Genomic DNA, 20,648 nt, shown 5'->3' with positions numbered 1-20,648 from the left:
CACCTACCATACAGAGAAACCAAGCGTGTATAGTAAAGTTAAACTGAGAGCGTATATATGCCTGCGCTCGCTAACAGTGGCAAACTATGGAAATGCATTGAACACAAACCTTACTCATAACATGAGCCTTCTCAATGTTCCCTCTTACTTTATACTAATGCACTTGTGTCAACTAAAGAAACAGAGATGACAAACTGTTTCCTTTATGTTTAGTTTCTGGCCGATAGTTAACTGCTAGCTGTATAACTAACAAAGTTAGCGAACATACGATGCATTCAAGAGTTAATGCTATGTGAAAATAAACTTGTTCCCCAGATTCTGATTTGGGCATACGCGAGATCTTATTTAGACACATACCCAAATCATAATCCACAATAACAATAATCATTTTTTTAATCTTAAGTGTTCTGAAGCGAAACACGAGCAATTTTGCTTATCGTTTATTTTCAGTCCGCTCGTTTTATAGCGTTTAACTACAGCTGTTTTTGTACAGCATTTTTGTTGGCAAGGGCAGCAGGTATGTGTTAAAATATCAAAATTATTAATCAAATATCAAATTGGAGACTATATTCTGTCTGTTGTGGCACTAAACAACACAACAAGATTATGTATTAAACTCCTTATGTAGCCGAATCTGTTCTGTTTTGTGCTGCCTCCACTTGTTTTGCCTCTAGCTAATGCCGTAACGTAAGCGTGATCTCTGCAAAAAGCAAAAAGGTGATCATAGTTTTTTCCAGAAACTGACCTGTTGTTAACCTCATCTAATCATTTATATGTCATATTTATAAGCAGTGTTACTATCTGTTTCATAAAATTATAGATCAGGAAATGTAACATCATCTGCTGCAACATACACTGTACACTTGTGCATTTTGATCAAACTGTTATAAAATCTTTCTGTTATCCCACTGGTTGTCCTGTTGTGGAGGGATTCTTAAGTCACATACCCCTGTCATCAATACCACGGCAAAATGCTGCCACTGTTAATAAGTCATGTAATGTAAGGTGCTGTATAGAGTATGTTCCCCAAAAGTTCACTTGTTTTTGGAGTTAGCAGCGCAAGTCATGGGTAATTTTAGAAAAGCAAATAGGTCATTTCTCGCCATATCTATTCAAGAATGATAGCTGATGGGCCACTTCCTTCTTCCCACAGAGGCTACAGTGTAAAGACTGGTGTATTCTCTTGTCTGATGTACACAACACAAAAAAGGAACTGCAAACAATAGAGGAAGTCGCTCCACCTGATAACCCAACCGTCCTTTCACAATGACTGAGCGTTGGCAATTGAGAACCAAGACTTCTTGCAAAGGGAAAACTATATCAGGGGACACTAGGTGTGCAGCAGTGATGCATGCATTAATGCCTACTGCATCATCTCAGAAGAATGCATGTGTATCCCACAACATGCAGTATTATGCATTAGCTGCCAGCACCCAGATGTAATGGCAACATGTTTGCGCATAAACGTCCAGGCACAGTTGAATCAATTGTCGATTTCGTGCAGAATGAGTGGTTGTGAATGTATCAATTGAAATGTATGCCAACATCTAATACTTTCAACAATAACTGCTCTACAATAACATCAGAACTGATTGACATGTAAACAAGTAATAAAACTCATTGGAAGGGCCACTGGAAAATTCTGATATACATTGTTTTTTGGGCTCAATTATATTCCGCTCGATATTTCCATGACATCTTACAAAAATAACAGCACTATGAAGACTGATGTTATAACTTTCTTTGAAAATACAATAAATATAAATTAGCGAGAACACTTAAAATACCCGAACGCCATTTTGCATATTGTTTATATATAATAAACAGATTGGAACAACTGATGCTGGATCTTTTCTAAGAACTAGCTTCACTTTTCTGAACCATTTTGCAAATATTTGGAATAGCTGCTCTCAAGGTGATCTTCAGTGAAGTCTGCTCAAATTCGAACAGAGCAACTACTTGTATTTTTTTGAACTAAGGACATGTTACACAAAGTTTGAAAACTAAAAAAGTGAAAAAACCTACTATATATCTACTGCTTTCTTATAATTTGAAATTAAACTTCTTTGCATTCAACACATTCAGACATTTATACATATACATTATTCATTTATCAGACACTTTAACCCAAAGTGGCTTACAAATCGTAGCGCATTTAATATTGCGTCAATTAACATTTGTTAATGTGCATAATACTTATATGCAACCTGCACAAGCGCTTCTTAACTCAAAGTCCGTAAAACTTTACTCACAGAATACTGTGAGAGATGCATGACAGTACTGATGTAAAATCTGACTTACGAGGCATGATTCCTTGGCTGACCAGCTCCTCTCGCGTTCTTCTCTGTTGAAGTTTGAGCTGAAGAACTGCATGGAGAGAGAGGAAGGGAGTTTAAACACAGAGAATCAAAACAACAACTTCGATGATCGCATCAGGGTCGCTGTGGGATGCATCTGTCTTGCATTTGATATGCGTATAGACGGCTCAAAACTACAGTAAGCTGGACATCGAGGCCGTGAAAGGACACTTTCTGTGTTTCTTTTAAACTTTAAGGGTAAAACCAAATGGGAGGGACTGTGAATGTCGAGGTTGTTTGGGTGGTTTTTCATACTTCCTGTTTCACCATGCTCGAACCCTTTCCTCAATTCAAAAAGTGCAATAAAGAGTGTCAACATGCGACGGGGGTGGCAGAACGGGGGCAAATCGGGAACTTGCTGAGACATGGCACAACACAGTGTAAGTTGCATAATTACTATAAAGGAGTGCAAACATCATTTGATTTGTTTTCACGGTTTTATTGTTGGCGTCATCATTTTATTTAGGCAAACTGTTAGAACACCAATGCATCATGTGTCAGGAAGGATGTGTCTTCATGAATGTAGATGGCATGCTGGCACACGAGGCGGACGAGCTTTGCAGTCTTCAGACGCAAGCTTGCACCTGTTGGTCCTGACGCGATGACATCATCACACACATAGCATTGCTTTGTGTTCACCCGTCAGCTGTTCTGCCCTTCACAGTCACTATGTCTGATATCAGATCAGCTCGTATCGAAACATTTGTTGTGTCTCTCTAACCCCTGTCAGAAATACAGTTTTGAATAAGATGTGCTGTGATGTAGTATACACATCCGCTGACTTGTGACAAAGATCAGTCCTGAGTATATGAATCCAGTTCTTCTTAGTTAGGCCCCCTGTTGTTTCTGGTTCCTGTTCTCACTTGCAAATCACTTAAATTCGGTTCTTGGCATCATTTAGATTCTTTCTATTCCCAGTTCATTTTAACAGCTGTCTTTGACCACCCACTCCTGCACACTATTTCTGTCCCGACTGATGAAGAAACACAAGCCGCCTCGCACCTCTCTGAGAACCTGGCCTGCTACTGTAAATCAATCAGATGCTTTTAAATGCCAATGCTCTCTCCTTCAGTCACAAGAGCCTGGAAAATTCTGTGCGTTAATGTAGACAACTGGTGATCTTGTGCGTGTAGGGTCTCCATTAAACACGTCTCTCGCCTGGCACAGCTAACAGGCCAACCGGTGCTCACTCTTGGCACTGCGTGAGCGACACAGGGGTGATCTCACCACTAAGACATTGGAATAATTTGGTCGGATGTGCTAAGACTAGAGATAAGCTTGAATGTAGTTCAACTCAATGAGCATCTAGTTGATTAACATCTATGCAACACAGTACAACTTTTGAGTAGATTTAGTCATGATTTCTAGATTTTATTCTATAAAATGGATAATGAAATCAATGCCCACCTTCTTTGAGGCTATGGTAAACATGCCTGTCACAATCCATACTCTCTGTCTTATCTTGGCCATTTCTGATTGGCTCATCCTCGAAAGAGGAAGTGTCGATGTGAAGACAGTGGTTTGTGTCCAGCATGTCTGAATCCAGCATTGAAAACGATCAATGAATGTCTAAGGCTGCAAAAACGCAATGTCAAAACAGATATTCCATAGGTAGTCCAAAAGCGCAAGAATAACAGATTACAGGGTGTGATATTTTCTGTTTCAAATCACAAACGAAGAAAAGACAGCTTCCACTTGGTTTCTTCTTGAACTATAAAGCTATAATCCCTGTTGTGCCCTCAAAGGTGGATATGTACAAACGCTAGAAAATTAAATGTATAAGGTGAGGATGACCGAGCACAGAGCCTGCTGTGCACTCAGCAGAACACATTCACACAGCAGCGAGTCTCTTGCCCTCAAACAGAGGAGGGTTTACTTTGTGCCAATGACTCTGCTTGCTTCAGCTCAGCTGTTGCCTTTCGTTTACACTCTACAATCTGGACAGACCCCCTCAGCTCTGTTTCAATGGCTCATACCTGACCCTACCACCCATCAGGGTTAAAAGCTTGTATATTTATATTCAATGAAAGAGTTTTAAAGTGAGGCGTTTCTTTATACACCGCAAGCTGCTCAGACACGAGTCTTCTCTATACAACACGAGCTGCGCAGACACACGTCATCTTAATACAATGCCGGCTGCGCAAACTGCGCGTCCTCTTTATACAGCGCAAGCTACACAGTTATAAAGTCAGGCTAGTCTGATCTGTACAGTGCCAGGTTTCATGCCCCTTGTTCATATTTATTTACAATGTGATTTGCAGCCCCCTGGACAGAGCTGCAAGAGTCACGTGACGAAAGTGAAACATTTGTTGGAATCACGTTGCCAGCTCGGCGGTGGAGGATGGCATCGTCTATCGGCCCAAGCCTAGTTACCAAAGTTCTTTAATTATTTTCTTTATTTGGTCTGCAGAGGAAAGAAAGTCATACAGGTTTGGAATTACATGATGGTGAAAAACGATGACTGAATTCTTATTTTGGGGTAAACCACACCTTTAAGAAAGCATCAACATACATGTTAGTCTGGGACAATGTTTAAAGCGACAGTTCACCCTAACGTCATTTCAAATCTGTTTGACTTTCTTCCGCAGAAATAATAATAACACAAAATAAGATGTTTTGTTTGTTAACTGGTACAAACACTATCACTGGTTTTGTGTTCATACAATAGAAACGAATGGATGCCAGCACTGTTCAGTTTCTACAAAATATCTTCATGTTTCACAGGGTATTTAATAACTCTGGCGTTGTTCTCGGAAATCGTGACACAGAGGGCTGCTGGGAGTCCCAGTGACATGAGCAGAAAGAGAGTGGAAGGAAGGTCACAGAAAGAATGCAGGTAACCTTTGACCTTTCCTTTCTTAAGGGGAGATAATGTACAGGAGTATGCATGTCAGGACTCGACAGCTCACAAACGATGACAATTCTGTGTTTCCTTCAGACTGTAGGTGAAGCCTCGCCCCCCTCGTGCCCCCAGCCCGGGTTCTCTCTCAGCTTTAAATAGTAAGGCCAGCTGACCAGAAGTCTCTATATTCAGCTCGGTATCACCTGTGCATGCACTGGATAGGGTTACCCGCTGCGATCTCTGCGCTAAGGCGACCCAAACATGACTCACTTTTCTGTCTCAAAAACAAAACAATGTTTTGAAAAACACCAATAAACATCCAAATGTAAACACACAAGAATATACTGTATAGACCACCTGATGCAATAAAATATGAACAGAATGAATAACAAAATTAGAATTCTATATAGATCGACAGATTAAATATGCCAAAGCGCTGCGAATAGGCCGCCTTCTCTAAATATCAGGTCAAATGAAATTTGTTAAGCATAAATACAAGACTTCTCGCTCCCCAGGGACAAAAGCATAACCGTGGTCTGCTTTTAGCCCACAAGCTCATTGCTGTCTCCATCATTCAGTGAGAATTCACAGCAGTTAAAGCTGTTGATGACCACAAGAGCTAAATGCTGACCACAGAGGAAGTCTAGTGCTGTCTACGCTAAACCTTTAAAGAACAAAGCACCACCTTGATCAAATAAAACGCCACAGATAATAAAGTCAAGGTTCATGAGACACCCACATGAGTAACCCAGCGTAATATCTCAAGCAAATATTCTGTTATGACTGTGAGAGCTGGTTGATGATTATTGGTCATGATTAACCCGGGTGTGGCAGTGGGCAACTGTAGTTACTGCTAATTTATTTTAAAATAAGTAGGTACACATTTAAATAATCATATATATATATATATACACACACACACACACACACATCGCTATTGTTCTTCTGAAACCTTGTATCTCCGTATGTCTTGATTTTTCCTTTTTGCCATAAATCCTTTCATGTTGGGTCACTGAGTTTTGAAAATATCTAACCAATGAAAAGCATTAAAAAGTGCTTGTCAACTTTGACAACACAATATTTAATCATTTAAAAAGTACAGTGTTTTTTCCATTTCTTAAAAACAGCAGATTTGGACATTCCAGGTTTCGGAAGGACAGTGACGATACAAATACAATAAAATAACAAAGCCATATTTTAATAAAATAAAATATAAAGACCGCTGACCTTATATCGCATAAGTATTACAGATTTATAGTTTTTAGGGTGAAACATTTTAACAAGTAAAAATGACAAAAGGTCTTCCGGGTTACATTCACATCCTATTTATCTGCTTTTTCCCTTTCTGCTTTCAAAAACATCCACGTTACAGTGGTCATTGCTCAATTTCCAGCACAAGTAAAACATTACTTTTGATTTCTACGATAACGTAAGCGCTCCCATGCCATAAAGTCATCTAACCAAGCACATGAGCCAAACAAACGAAACAGGATTACACAACAAATCTCCTTGATTCAAAGCAGGCCTCACTGACCAGTATTCTTAAAAGTGAAAAAAGGAACAAAATGAGAAACTCAAGTCAGTCGTGACTCTAGTAAAATAAGCTGCTGAATTTAGGAAAAGACCGATCGAGCTCAGCAAATGAGGTTACGGCAAGAGAGGAAGAAAGACGAGTGAGAAAAAGCGGTTTACATCCACATCGAGGCTCTCCTGTTTTTGTGAGCATGTTACATAATATGTGTCTTAACTCATTACATCTGAAGCCCTCCACCTCCTGCCCTACTTTCCGTCATTTCTGCAAAACATGAATCTTGACTTTTTTTCTATACTGTATTATTTAACACAATGTTACAAAACACATGCCATTTCATTCCCCTTAAAGCGATACTGCACCCGAGAAAATAGTTTTTTCATTTACTCGCCCTCGTCATTTCAAACCTGTGTGACTTTCTTTCTTCCACAGCACGCAAAAGAAGATATTTTGAAGAATGTTGTTAACTGGCCCCCATTCACTTGCATTGGTTTTGTGTCCATAAAATAGAAGTGAATGGGGGACAGTACTGTTCAGTTAACTTTCTTCAAAACATCTCCTTTTGTGTTCTCCGAAAGAATGAAAGTCATACAGGTTTGAAATTATGAGGGCGAGTAAATTGTGACAGAATTTTTGAAAAAGATGAGTGAACTTTCTGTCTGTGATGAGAACAGTCCTGTCACCCACTTTTAGGGACATGACCTGCTACTACAGTCTCAAACCTTACTTGTTTTTTAACATTAAGATAATCACCTATAGTCAAACAATGCACATTCTTAGAAAGCAGGAGAAGTTAACCTGGCCTGTTGGGACTTGTTAGCCTGTCACCTGTCAAAGAAAAAGCAGAGAGAATTTATTTTACCCTGATTACTATTTTCAGTAAGTTTTACCACCTGCTGTTTGTTTTGCAAATCTTTCACTTTATGCAAACAGGAATGTGAAAGCACGCTACATTTAGCTACAGTTGTTATGTTTTGTTAGTTTTTAGGGAATTAATGAGAACCTAGAGCAAATATTTACCAAAATCTTAAAATGTTGACATTATCCTTGATGGAATTCCATGAGAATTTACACGTTTGTACCCAAACTACAATTTAGTTGTCCTGAAAGCCCTCTCTGTATATACTATTGTAAAAAAAATTACAACAGTTGATACTAGACTGAGTTAGTGGATATTTAGCCGTGGAGCTGGAATAACAAGGACACACAAAAGAAAGCAGCAGATAGGAGCGGTTCGCTTATGCTTCTGTATTTATACAAGGTATAAGCTCAAACAAAAACAATAAAACATGGACGGTAAATACACCCAATTTAGGATGGCTGGGCACGAGAGCAGATTTAGATTTTTAACGCATGACGTGGAGGCCAAGGATCACCTGATGTGAAGTGCATTCAAATCCTTTAATGCACGGCTAGCCATGAATTATCCCGCTTATACCAGGGACATTTGACAAAAAAAAATTCGCACAAAGCGTTCTTGTCGCTTCAAATAAATTCAACTGAGCCACTTATGAGCGGATGGACCAATTCCTTTAGTGCTTTTCTGGAACTTGGTAAAAACTGACGCCATGATGCCTACGAGGAGGCCTGGAAACCTCTCGGTTGTCACCTAAATATCTTTATTTGTGCTCCGAAGACACCGGAAGTTCTCTAAACATGTTTAACGTCATGTGGGTGAGTGAAAAATCACACAAAGTAGATTTTTGGGTGAACTTCCCCTTTAAACGGTTTTAATACACACCTTCCAGCCAATCAGAATTGAGTATTCAAACAGACCATGGTTGAGAATTGTATATATTTGTGTAAAATGTATGGAGCGTCCTCGTGCACCAAGCTGCTCTGATGTTATCTTATGAGGGCTTTGGTTCGTGCTTGTAACAGCATACTTCTGATTTCTCAAAAACCCTTCACCAGCCATTCCAGGAACCTTTCCATTTATCCGACATCCATTCATCTTGCTGTCAGCTTGGCTAACGTTGTTTTATCTCTGTCATCACAATAAGCATGGCGTGTTGTCTGGTGTTATGATCTGCCCGACCTGAGAATATGTGAGAGGGAAGATGCCTAGATAAATGGAGGGGCTGCTGTTGACTGTCGGAAGATTAAGCACAGCTGTGGGTCTTGTTAAGTTAATACAGAGGAATGGCTCTCCTTTCCTCTCTCTCTCTTTACCTCCATCCTGTTATGTTCTGGGCATGTGAAAGCATGCTGGAGTTAAATTTGGCTTACGTACCTAAATGTTACATAACTTTGCAGCACATAGCCAGTGTCCAACTCCTCTAACAGCCTAAATCATGCCTTAAATAAATGATGCATTTTTACAGGAATATATATATACACTGATATCACTTTAACTCCTAATTTTGACTTGAGGCCAACATTAAAGTCAACGTGAATTGATGTTTGCGACCGTTTTGATGGCTTGTTCCATAATGTAGTGTATTTCTGAGTGGAACAGGATATGGAATGAGGGACTTTATTTAATCTATTGGGAACTGATTGGATGGTTGTGTTACATACCAGAATGGACTGAACAAATGGTTTACTAGAGTGTTTTTACTATGGGTTTGCTAGTGTTCAAGTTAGATAAAACGATATAGAACTGGTTAACATGATCAGTAACACTTAAACACAAGGTTGTATTTGTTAACATTAGCATTAGCTAACATGAACTAACAATGAACAATACTTCTGCAGCTTTTATTCATCTTAGTTCATGTCAACTGCAGAGTTTACTTATAATTATTTTAATTCAATGTTGTAACTGTTTACATTAGCTAATGCACAATTAACTAACATGAAAACTGTATTGCTCATTTTTAGTTGATGTTAGCTAATGCATTTACTATTGTTAACAAACACAACCTTGTTCTAAAGTGTTACCACATTATCCAACTTTCCTAAGTTTAGGACCCATCTAGAAAGGTATAATCTTAAGACCCACCAACATATTTCAAATGGAAACATAGTTACATTTGTTCTATCTTTAAGAGTAGATTTTGTTGTCATGTCATCAAATGTTAGTTAATTTTAAATACCAAAATAACCTGTGGCAAGATATGAAAGCCATTGTCTTGTGTCACTCATCGCAACAGTCAAGTTGCTTTACATGACTCACCTTGTCCCACCGAGTGACCCACAAGGTCCTGACCCACAGTTTGAAGACTAAACCATACAACCTAAACAATGTCAGCGTTAAATAATATATTTCACATAAAGAGCAAGTTATTGCATTTTGATTAAACTTTACAAAGACAAAAAATATATATATATTGAATAACAAGAGGCATACCACAATAAAAGCACAATGTTTTGATTTCATCTTATCAATGGTTGTAAACTTGTCCCGAGTTCCGACAACCCATGTTGACATCTCATAAAACTCATACAGAAGCTACAGGTGGGGATATATTTGTCAAACAGTAAGCAAATGCTAAAAGGTGCATGTTAAAGCACTGCATCTATGACCCTACTTCAAGGCGCTTCTATCTTGAGGAGGGGCCCCCAGGATAATCAATCCCTCTTTACTCAAACTTGTGCCAAGACTCTGTTGAACTTCCTCATCAGAGGTCTGAGTTACAATACCGCATACAAACATCGAACAACCCTGTACGTCCCGTGTCTGGTTGACCCAGACATTCTGCCCTAAAGTGCGTCTGTTCTTTTCTCCAAGGTCCTGAGCTACACTGTCAAGAGTCGAAAGGACAGCTGGTTTTAACAACAAAGAGAGGGAGCACCCTATCCTTCATTGACACATCCCACCCCCTTCCAGCTGGAGCAATTCAAGGGTGGGCTCTCCATATATCAGTTTCTATGGTGTACCATTAAACTGAGGAATTTCATTCTGAAAAGAATGCAAAACAAATCAGAAGTAACTATACTGGGGGGCGTGTCGTAGTTGAATGAGTGTGTTTTAGTAGATATTTAGGTTGTACAAAAGAACATCTTCAAAAATGAATATGCAAGGAATATAAAATGCTTACATTAAATGTATATAAAGATACATGAACTGTTTTTGTTCCTTAAGCATTGGTTAAATGTTGTGGCCTATTGTGACCCCAACTCAAATAGGAAAAACTCCAATGCATCACTTGACAAACAGCAGGCTTCTCATTAAACAAAATGTTTGTAAACCTCAAACACCATTACCACACCTTCAACTCAAACCTGCCGTCTGAATCACTTCACCAAACATCAACGTATATCATAAAAAAACTGTACCTGAATATATGGTCATATCCTTCCACAACAGAAGGATATGGTTCGAATCAACTCTCCACTAATCCATTTCCAGATTGGGACGACAGCCTGTGAATGAAGTCTGACTGAACTCCGTTCTGTTAAAAGTCAATTCCTGCAGAAGATCCACAAACTGCAGGGTGTGTCCTTGTGCCCCTCACCTTCCTCTGCCACAACACAATCTGTTCGGCGTCGGCGTGTGCATGCACGCCCTACAGATGTGGGTGTGTAAGCACAAGTGTTTGTCTCTGTGCGAGCCTGTTTCTTCCTTATTGGTGGCTAAGTGCTGCTTTCAGACTTTGCTTTCAGCTGGGTTGTGCAACACGTAGTTTTCCCGCTCCTTGAAGCTAAGAGAGTGGAGAAGCAAACAGGAACTGCCTGTCCTGATTTGAGGTCACTGGTTTATTACAATGCGTGCGGACCATAGGCCAACACCAAAGCCAAAACACATTCCAGATCACCTATGCACCCCCTCCAAAAACACGCCCTTCACCCTGAGGCACTACTTCTGCTCTATACAAAGAGTTACACTTTAAGAAAACTACCCTACACGAACCCAACCAGGCCTCTGTTTTTATCCAACTCCCAAACTTTCCTTCACACATTTCTTAGTTATTAGCATCTAGTCTTGCACTGTGACTCAGTAAACTGTGGTTACAATTTCCCAGACTACGTATAGTTTACAGAAAGTGTCCTCAGACATTCTGCAGTTATACTTTCATTTATTATTCACATAAACAGTGGCCCAAAATAAGTATTGAGACACTTAAGCCGCTTAAAAGAAATAAATTAGAAAATAAAATGTGTAGCTCAAGCGTCCAAATACTTTGGGCACTTAGATATGACTCACTAATAGTGATGCACTGAAAGGAAAATTCACAGTTGAAAATGAAATTTCTGGACACATTGGGTCAAAAACTGTACATTTTTGTAGTGTATTTGTAAAGTGTCTGTCTTTTCAATACCTTTAATATTTGTGTGTGTGTGTTGAAATGTTTTTCTATAGTAAAAGTTTTATGCAAAATGAGCACATGTTTATATCAACTACAACTACATCTTTACACATGCATGCTCCTTATTCCAATTGTACAACTTGCAGTTATAGATCTGTTAAAAATAACAGTTGCCTTTTTTCCAAAAAAACCCAAATTTGCCAATGACAGATGCCTTTATAAAGATTTAACCCTTTCACACATAGAGGTCACAGTTGACAGCTATCAAAAAGCCATAGCTTTTGTATTAGTTAAGATGGCATCATTGCAGATCAACCCCTAAACAGGGTTACCAACCTTTGAGTTCAGCTTGGAGTGAGATTTTTCGGCCCGGGGGGTTATGTTGTGGAGGAACTGCAGAGGACAGGGCATGGCGGAAAGTTGTAAAAGAACGACAAAAACCTTGCATTAGAAGAACTGTAATTGTCATAACATTTGATAACATGATTTCATTACTTTCATTTATTTTAGGTGAAGTTTTGAGCACATATCAGAGGTCACGTTTGTCTACCGCATACGTCATTGAGGTCTCATTTCAATTAAAAACATTATAAAATTTACATTTATTTCTCTTAAGACATAATCATTGTGGTTTAATTTTTTTAAATATATATTTTAGGGGCTTTTTGGCCTTTCATTTTGAAAGGACAGTGGAGAACAGACAGGAAAGCATTGGATGGAGACAGAGGAGTGAGACCGGTAAAAGACGCACGAGACAGGAATCAAACTCAAGTCGGGCCGCAAGTGCACTGGCACACTAACCACAGGGCTATTGGCGCCGACATGGTTTTATTCTTCACTTGAAATGTAACTGTTGCCTTTCTGAATTATATGAAATAATGACGTTTGTGCCTTACAAATTGAGACGCAGCTATGGATTTATCTTATAAAGGCAAATAAAAAAATGTCTATTGTTTTTTTTACATTTTTATAGGCTTACCACAACAGACTTTCAAAGCCACAAAGTTTAATATATATACATTTATTCCTAATCTCATCCATATTAAACTGCTGAAAACTCCCATTACTATCACGTCTCGTCACACTGATAATAGGCAATTACATTACACCGTTCACGTAAATTACATATTTTCCATTTTGTAATTTGTAACAGTGGATCAGATCGCTCCACATTTCTATTGTTGTAAAATATTGATATTTTAGCCTCTAACGTCGTGTATTGCACTGGACTTCTTTGATTTGATTGGTCGGGTTAGACCCTGCGTGAGAAAATGGATGTGTGGCGTGGGAAAACGTGAGTCTCGCAGCGAATGCGTGAGCGATAATTCATGCATTAAGGGGGTTAATACTAGTTGTTTAATGCATTTATTACCAGCACTTTAGATTGTCAGAGAAGTATGAGGCAGTGTTTTTGTCAGAAAGAAGTTAAAAAAAACTGGCACATAAGCAAAGCTATTTTTTTTTCTCCACAGCCTGAACTCCGAGCTCTTCTGTCGAATCTTGCATTAACATGTCAGCTACCATCATCTTACCCTCAATGAAGTTCACCTTGAGGGGATGAAGAGTGAAATAAGGGAGTGGTGACTGAGGCCATCAGCTCGCTTCAAAATGTATATAGGAGTTTAACTCTTTATTGGATTTCCTTACAGTGGTATGCATTCTTTGGAACTCGAATCACTGACACTGCAGGTGCTAGCCGTATGTTTTTCAGGCTACAGGATACAAAACACATCCCTCCTCTCTGCGTGTCATGATCACCACAAACTCGCTACATATAATTCTGGATGAAAACATTCCTGATAGTCAGCCGTAGCATTTACTGAATATCAGAGAACTAAACTGACATGCTTTGGAGTGTCATGCACTTGAAGTGGATGTCACAAAGATTTAATAGGTTGCCATCACTTTCCCTGACGCTATACATTAGCAGCGTCTTTGTAATTTTTTAACTCTTTTTGAATTGTCTGTCTGGATATACAGGCTTTTAGCATTCATGGGAAAAAGAAGTTGTTCCCAGCATTAAAAATGACACAGGAAGAAGAGGGTACGGAAAAGAAAAGCCACAAAGCATAATGGTATTACCATGTTTCTGGACTATCCATCTTTATTTGCACACTATCAATATTTGTTAGGGTTCCACAGGGCAGGGGTCTCATTTATAAACGTTGTGTATGCACGGTTCCAGCCCCATATTGTGTGTACGCATCTTTTATAACGTTTATAAGTTGCCCCTTTCCACGCAAAGGTTGTGATATATTAAAAACAAACTTGACGGGAGAATGTGCGCACCTGTAAGCAAACTCTGACCCTTCGAACGCACATTCTGGAGACAAGGGGAATTGGCCACACAAATGGTGAGTTAGTGAACTCAAGTTAAAGTAGCCTTTATGATTATAAGTAGTAACGCCTCACACACTTGATTTACAGCTTTCCTTTAGCTCAGTGGTTAGAGGATGGCACTAGCAACGCCAAGGTTGTGAATTCGATCACAGGGGATTGCACAAACTTAGAAAAAAATGTATAGTATAATGCAATGTAAGTCGCTTTGGCCAAATGCATAAATGTAAATGTAATTTCACTCCATATCATGCCTAAGATGCACATTGTCATGGTGATTAAATCTGCAGTGTTATTTGCGCATGTATTGAATTGTTTCATGCATTGCACCCTCTTATAAAATCGTTGACAAAACTGGAATGATAACATTTATGTCTTCAAATGTTATCTCAGGTGAAGGATATCACAAATTATGTGATTTTGGGAAGGTGTTCATAATCAATTTTCAGTCTAATTGCTGTAAACATATAAATGCTGCAGGGACCTTCTTTGGATTTAATTCTGATAATAAATAATGATAATTTTTTATACTAATTATAACAATTGTTATTTTGTAAAGCGCAGTGAATCACATGTGTGGACATTTGTGATTTCTTTGTGGAGATAAAGAATGGGATCGGGGTTTTCGGCAGTTTTTCCTTTGTTATTTTCCTATGGCATCCGATAGCGGCTGGACACGGAAATGGTATGACCTTCCATACATGGTGGTGCGTGACGTGAGGCTTAACAAGCAGATTGGATGCCAGGCTTATTAATAAAAAGATCAGCATTCATGAGGTGCTTTGCATTGATTATTGATGGGCGTAAAAATGGGCGTGTATAGGGTGGGAAATGATGATTCACGTACGCACACTTGCACGTGGTCTGTGATTTATAAAGCGAATATTGCTTACAGGTCTGAATATCTTTGGCTGACAGTATTTTTTGCTTTCGGGCGCACGTACACTTTTAGTAAGGATCATACACACAGTTTTAGAAACGAGACCCGGGGGTCAGGAGTTCAAATAAATTCTGTCATGGTTTACTCGCCCTCTTATCATTTCACACCTGTATGACTTTCTTCTGCAGAACACAAAAAAATATTTGGAAGAACGCTGGTAACTAAACAGCGCCGGCACCCATTAACTTCTATTGTATGGACACAAAACCAATACAAATAAATGGGGGCCAGTTAATAACATTCATAAAAATATCTTCTTTTGTGTTTTGCGGAAGAAAGAAAGTCAAACAGGTTTGAAAAGACATGAGGGTGAGTAAATGATGACAAAATCAAATTTGGGGTGAACTGTCACTTTAAATTCTATGTTTGTCACAAGATTATTTGGTTTTCAATTTGCATTAACATTTACTTAAAGCCTTTATGTATAATGCATTATAAAGGGTTATTAAAGGACATGATGCATTGTAATTGTTCATAATCTGCCTTGGAATACATTAAATGTTGTTATAAAAAATTATAACCAAATAAAAAATGCAAAGTGTAACAATTAATTGATAAGTGTAGTAATGTATTAACTGTAGTTAAAATTATTCATGAGACATAACAGTGCATTATAAGGTGCATTACAATACATTACAACTACTTGTAAAATGCATTATACATATATACTTCTAGTTAAGTGTTACCCAAGCGAACTACAAATGGTTGTGTGCTTCTGTAAACTCACCATTCTTTCGTTCTTTCAGGGGTATTAAACTTGGAACGGGCTGCAGGGAGAGTTCCTTCAGCTCACTGGTCACTGTTTCGCTCTGAGGACTGGGCATGGAGCTGCTCCCCACAGTAGACGCCACGCTGCCGGGGGATAGCTCCGACCCGCGCATGGCCTCCTGCGCTGCCAGGGTGACAGGTGGGTCAAGCGGTCAGACCTGTGACAGGTTAATCACACAGACACACCACAGGTTAACACATCACAGTCGCACAAAAATGCTAAGGTTTTTGCTTTGAAGAATGAGAGCAGAAGCATGTTTCTAGCATCTTCTGTGATGGCACTCAAAGACCCATTATGCATCTGAGGATTCTTATTCAGAGTCAGAGTACCTCTATTATTTTTATACATTTAGCAGATGCTTTTAGCCTAAGTGCATTGAGAGATTTATATTTTATCACTACATGCATTGCCTGGGAATAAAACTAATGGATTTGGCATTGGCTCCATAGTAGTTGAGCTAGAAGAAACACCTATTTTCAAATATCTTAAGACTGCAAATATGTCACGCTTGACCATTTTATGCAGAATATGCCATTCATATTGTCAGGAAATGAAAAACTGTGCTTTGCCATGTCCCATTAACTTATAACAGCTATTTTAATAACTTACATAATCTTTACGGCACACTACAAACACAACAAGAGGTGATGTGCGTAGAAAACTAGGAAACTGGCAACCACATGTTCAAACGTGTGTGAATCATTGAGCCAAACTCGCATAATCTCAATGTTTTCCAATATGACTAGAGGCGACGATTAACACAAGCATGTCAAATAACATCAGATGGAGACTTCAAGCCCTCCAGCAGCGTGTGAAGAAAGATTGTTAGAAAATGTTTTAGTCTGCCCTGGTGTCTGTTTTTTCTTAAGAGACAAAGAATGATTGTACAGCAGACTAATCTTTAAGTGGGTTATCAGCATGCCTGTAAGGAATTCTGCTTAATAGAAAACTTTGCAGATTTCCAGAAATTGAAAAAGTTCAGCTGTTTGTGTTTGTTCACTGCATTTCGGTCAGGAATGTTATATAAACAGTGGATTTAACGCTGGATTTGGAGATCGTTTGAAACGGAAAGATTTAGCGGCCTTAGCACTAAAAGATGCCAGGCATGAACCGCAAGCGGTAAGTGAAACTGAGTCATGTGTCTGTGTTTTGTTGGCAATAGGTGTGCACATGCTTAAGATCTGTACCCCCCAACCCACCCCCTCTAGATTAACATGAGATATGCAGAAATAGTTTCGGCCAGCTTCGGTTTCAGTTACGGCCACTTTAAGATATAAATGACAACAGTGGAACCACACCCAAGAAATTCTGCAAATTATTATGAAACCCCTTGCAAACACACCCAGTGTTAATAAAATCTAAATAAAACCGCATCTTTTATTTTCAGGCTTACATTGTGTTCTTCGGTCTTATCTTAACAGCCGGGTATAGAATGCTTAAACAGAAGCGGGCACAAGCCCTGGGAAATTTGGGACAATCCTTTCTCCAACATAACATAGTCTCATACCATTAAGACATTAAAAACAACTTAAAGTATCATTTGCCTAGAAGTGTAGTGTCCATGGTCAATCTGGACAGTGAAACTGAGGGCGTGCCCCAATACAATGCACATTATGAACTCTCCATTTGTGAGGTAATGTAGCACATCAACTGACATTTGTTAGGGCATTAACTGAATTCATGGCCCAGTTCAACGATAAAAAAACTACGCCACACATTTTATACTGTGTTAGACAGGGCCATGATTATATGACCATTTTTGCTTTTGTGCAAGCCCTGTCCATCTTGTTAGAGTATGCATTCCTCATTATGAGCTCATCAGCATCCAGAGAATACCAATACACCAATCCCACCCTAAGAAAAGCAGAAAGCAGACATTTTCTTCTGGTGATTAGTTACCCAATATTTGGCCTGATGAGGACTTGTTCCAACATTTATTCACCCTCATGTCTTCTAAAACTAGGGATGCTCCGATCGATCGGCCGATAATCACATTTAATGACTTTATCGATACTCACTAACTTGGCTGATCGCAATTTGATGACGTCACCGTGTGATGATGTCCGCAATACAAATGATTTGGCGCCACAGTCATGTAATTGACGTTCAGATAAACAATGGAAAAATTAGCAATTTGTGGTGTATGTTCCAAACAACTCTCACGCGGAAGAGCAATGTCCAAAGCGTTTTATACAACGAACCCGATTCGGTACTGAAGAACAAGCCACCGCGAGACGTATACCGAATATGAAAGTTAGTAATCTGACTGTCACTCAGCCATCCATTAGAGATGCTCTGAAAAAATACGAAAGCTAAGGCTATAACCGCAAAGATATTTGACTTTGTATGCAAATAAAGCTTGAAGCATCAGTATCGGCCATTCAAGATGACAAGAAATCTGTATTCAGTATCGGCAGCAAAAATCCTGATTGGAGCATCCCTATTTCCAACCTGTATTACTTTCGTCTGCAGGACACAAAGAAGCTATTTTGAAGAACGTTGGTAGTCAACTACATGGGGGTTGAAAAAATGTCGACCGAATTTGTTTTTTTGCATCAACAGAGTTATACCTTTAATCTTTCTTTATGAAACAGTGTTACAGTATCTTTAGTGAGTGACACATAAATCCTTACATGTCATATGTGATGTTGCTACATCTTAAAGGATCATTCCTACTTATTTGAGAAACAGTGTTCAGACATTTGTTTTGAAGGTTTACTATACTAACATGATACAACAACCTCTGACATTCCAGAACATGCAGGTCCTCACCTGCCTTAAACCCTCAACCACAACCACAACCATAACCTTAAAAACAAATACACTTTTACCAGGATAACACGCAAATGCAGGTAACCTCTTCTCCCATTTATCACAAGGAATGGGATTAGTGGATGGACACCAACTCGAGAGGAGATTTCTCATACCTGTGATTATTAATGCAATTAACTAACAAAGACGATTTTTAACATGACAGAGACTTAAACAAATAATTTACATTAAAGAGTACAGTACCTTAAAAGTTAGATCCAAAGTAACTGCTTTCAGCCTCATTTCTATTCAGAGTATCCTGAAGGTGTATGAAAGAGAGGACTACATTAGTAATACAACTATTTGTAACTGGCGTAAAAACGTAATAACAATTGTGCAATACATCAAAGCCACAAAATAAATAAACAATGTATATCCACATGATGATCAAACGGTAAACACTGATGGTTATGCAATAATATAATAACCCGTTTTGATGGTTTTATCAGTACTACCAGTTTTTGGATCTGCATTTTGAGGATCGGAAAATTTGCGTACATTTACTGTCAATTTGTATGCACATATATAGTTCACGTATATAAGCAGCCCAGAGTTGGTTTGTCAGTGTGCATTATTAGAAAAGTGTCAGATCCGCATGCGCCGATGGCGGTGAGTAGGTGTGTCCTAGCCCTGGCTCAACAAATACTTCATAAATCTCAGCACGAATAGTATAACAATACATCGAGAGGCATAGATCTGACTTGGTTTCTATTAAAAACAGCGGCCGATACAAATTTCCTTACGATACTCTTCAATCTGCGTTCAGCTACATTGGCATACCTGACGCGACATGGCAGGAAATGACAGACCTGGGCTGTTCAAGAGCTTGAAAAAATCATCATTTGTTTTTATTGAACGTGTTAAATACGACAACAGGTGCCGAATACAGCAGGCCAGATCCTCGCCGCAGATCCATGTCTGCAGTAACAGACACTAGTAGAACATCAAGTGCAATGTGCGCTGAACAACAATACATGAGAAGCGGATGGATTATCTAATAATGCTGTTGTTATTACGCTTTTTAGACTTTAATCATTCAAAGATGGACTTGCATGCGCGACCGACTCATCCGAATAACTTACCGAGTAGCAAAACGAAATGTAACAACGGCTTGGCTTTACCAAGACGTTCATATAGTCAAAAAACTGTGCTGAGGCATCCGGCTACACTCTGCTGTTCCACCGCAGAGGACTGCGAAGTCAGTCGATACAGTTACAGCACTTCCTGAAAATAAAAGTCCCCGATAAAAATACATATTATGTTATTAAGAATGTGGTATAAATAATAATAATTTAATAATACATATTTATATTGCTTATCACTTAATCAATCGGTAGTTTAGTAAGGCATACACTATTGTCATTGAATGATGCTGGTTAACAAGAAACCAGGGCTAGAATCCTTTGTGTTAAATTAAAAGTCCTAAAACTTTCTCACATTGTTCATCGGGGACATTCCTTTTGAAATTAAATAAATGAATAAAAAATGGCATATTTATAAGCTATAATGCACATACATAAACATGGTATTAACTAATAGCCAACTTTTAAATGGTTTATTGAGGCACTTCCACACACGAGTAATTCTATATTCACATTCTGAAGTGAGCTGTAAACACTTTAAAGGTAGGCCTAATACATTCAGACAGCAAATGTGTATCCACATTTTGTTTTACTGCCTTCCTACTGTAGATATACTTCTAAGAAAATAACATATCTCAAAGCGATTCACATTTACATACATTTTAGCTATATAAAACAGTGAACAAAAGCCAAGTACAAAATCTTCGTTTGGTCAACTAAACAAACAGGTGACAGTTAAGAAACATCTCAAAATAAGGCCCCTCGTCGTCAAAAAGACCCATGATTG

General features: G+C 38.8%; 1 protein-coding gene across 4 annotated transcripts in view; it reads right to left on the bottom strand.

Annotated features, from left to right (window-relative positions):
• The window catches only part of mrtfab (myocardin related transcription factor Ab), a 29,130-nt gene extending 9,119 nt beyond the window's left edge, over positions 1-20,011 (bottom strand). For 2 of the 4 annotated variants that reach the window (XM_079475735.1, XM_079475737.1), the window contains exons 1-4: positions 19,862-20,011; positions 18,984-19,038; positions 15,927-16,125; positions 2,302-2,367 (exon numbers count right to left, since the gene is read on the bottom strand). In XM_079475735.1, the coding sequence (XP_079331861.1) occupies positions 2,302-2,367; positions 15,927-16,080 (220 nt within the window). In that variant the 5' untranslated portion in view covers positions 16,081-16,125; positions 18,984-19,038; positions 19,862-20,011. Of the gene's footprint in view, positions 1-2,301; positions 2,368-10,951; positions 11,198-12,258; positions 12,316-15,926; positions 16,126-18,983; positions 19,039-19,861 lie in introns of those variants that run through there. The other 2 variants (XM_079475734.1, XM_079475736.1) reach the window with 2 other exon arrangements.
• Positions 20,012-20,648: the final 637 nt, after the last annotated feature.

The sequence above is a fragment of the Barbatula barbatula genome, assembly GCF_947034865.1.
Source record: "Barbatula barbatula genome assembly, chromosome: 16".
Lineage (NCBI taxonomy): Eukaryota > Metazoa > Chordata > Actinopteri > Cypriniformes > Nemacheilidae > Barbatula > Barbatula barbatula.
This window is presented reverse-complemented; position numbering and strand designations above follow the sequence as displayed.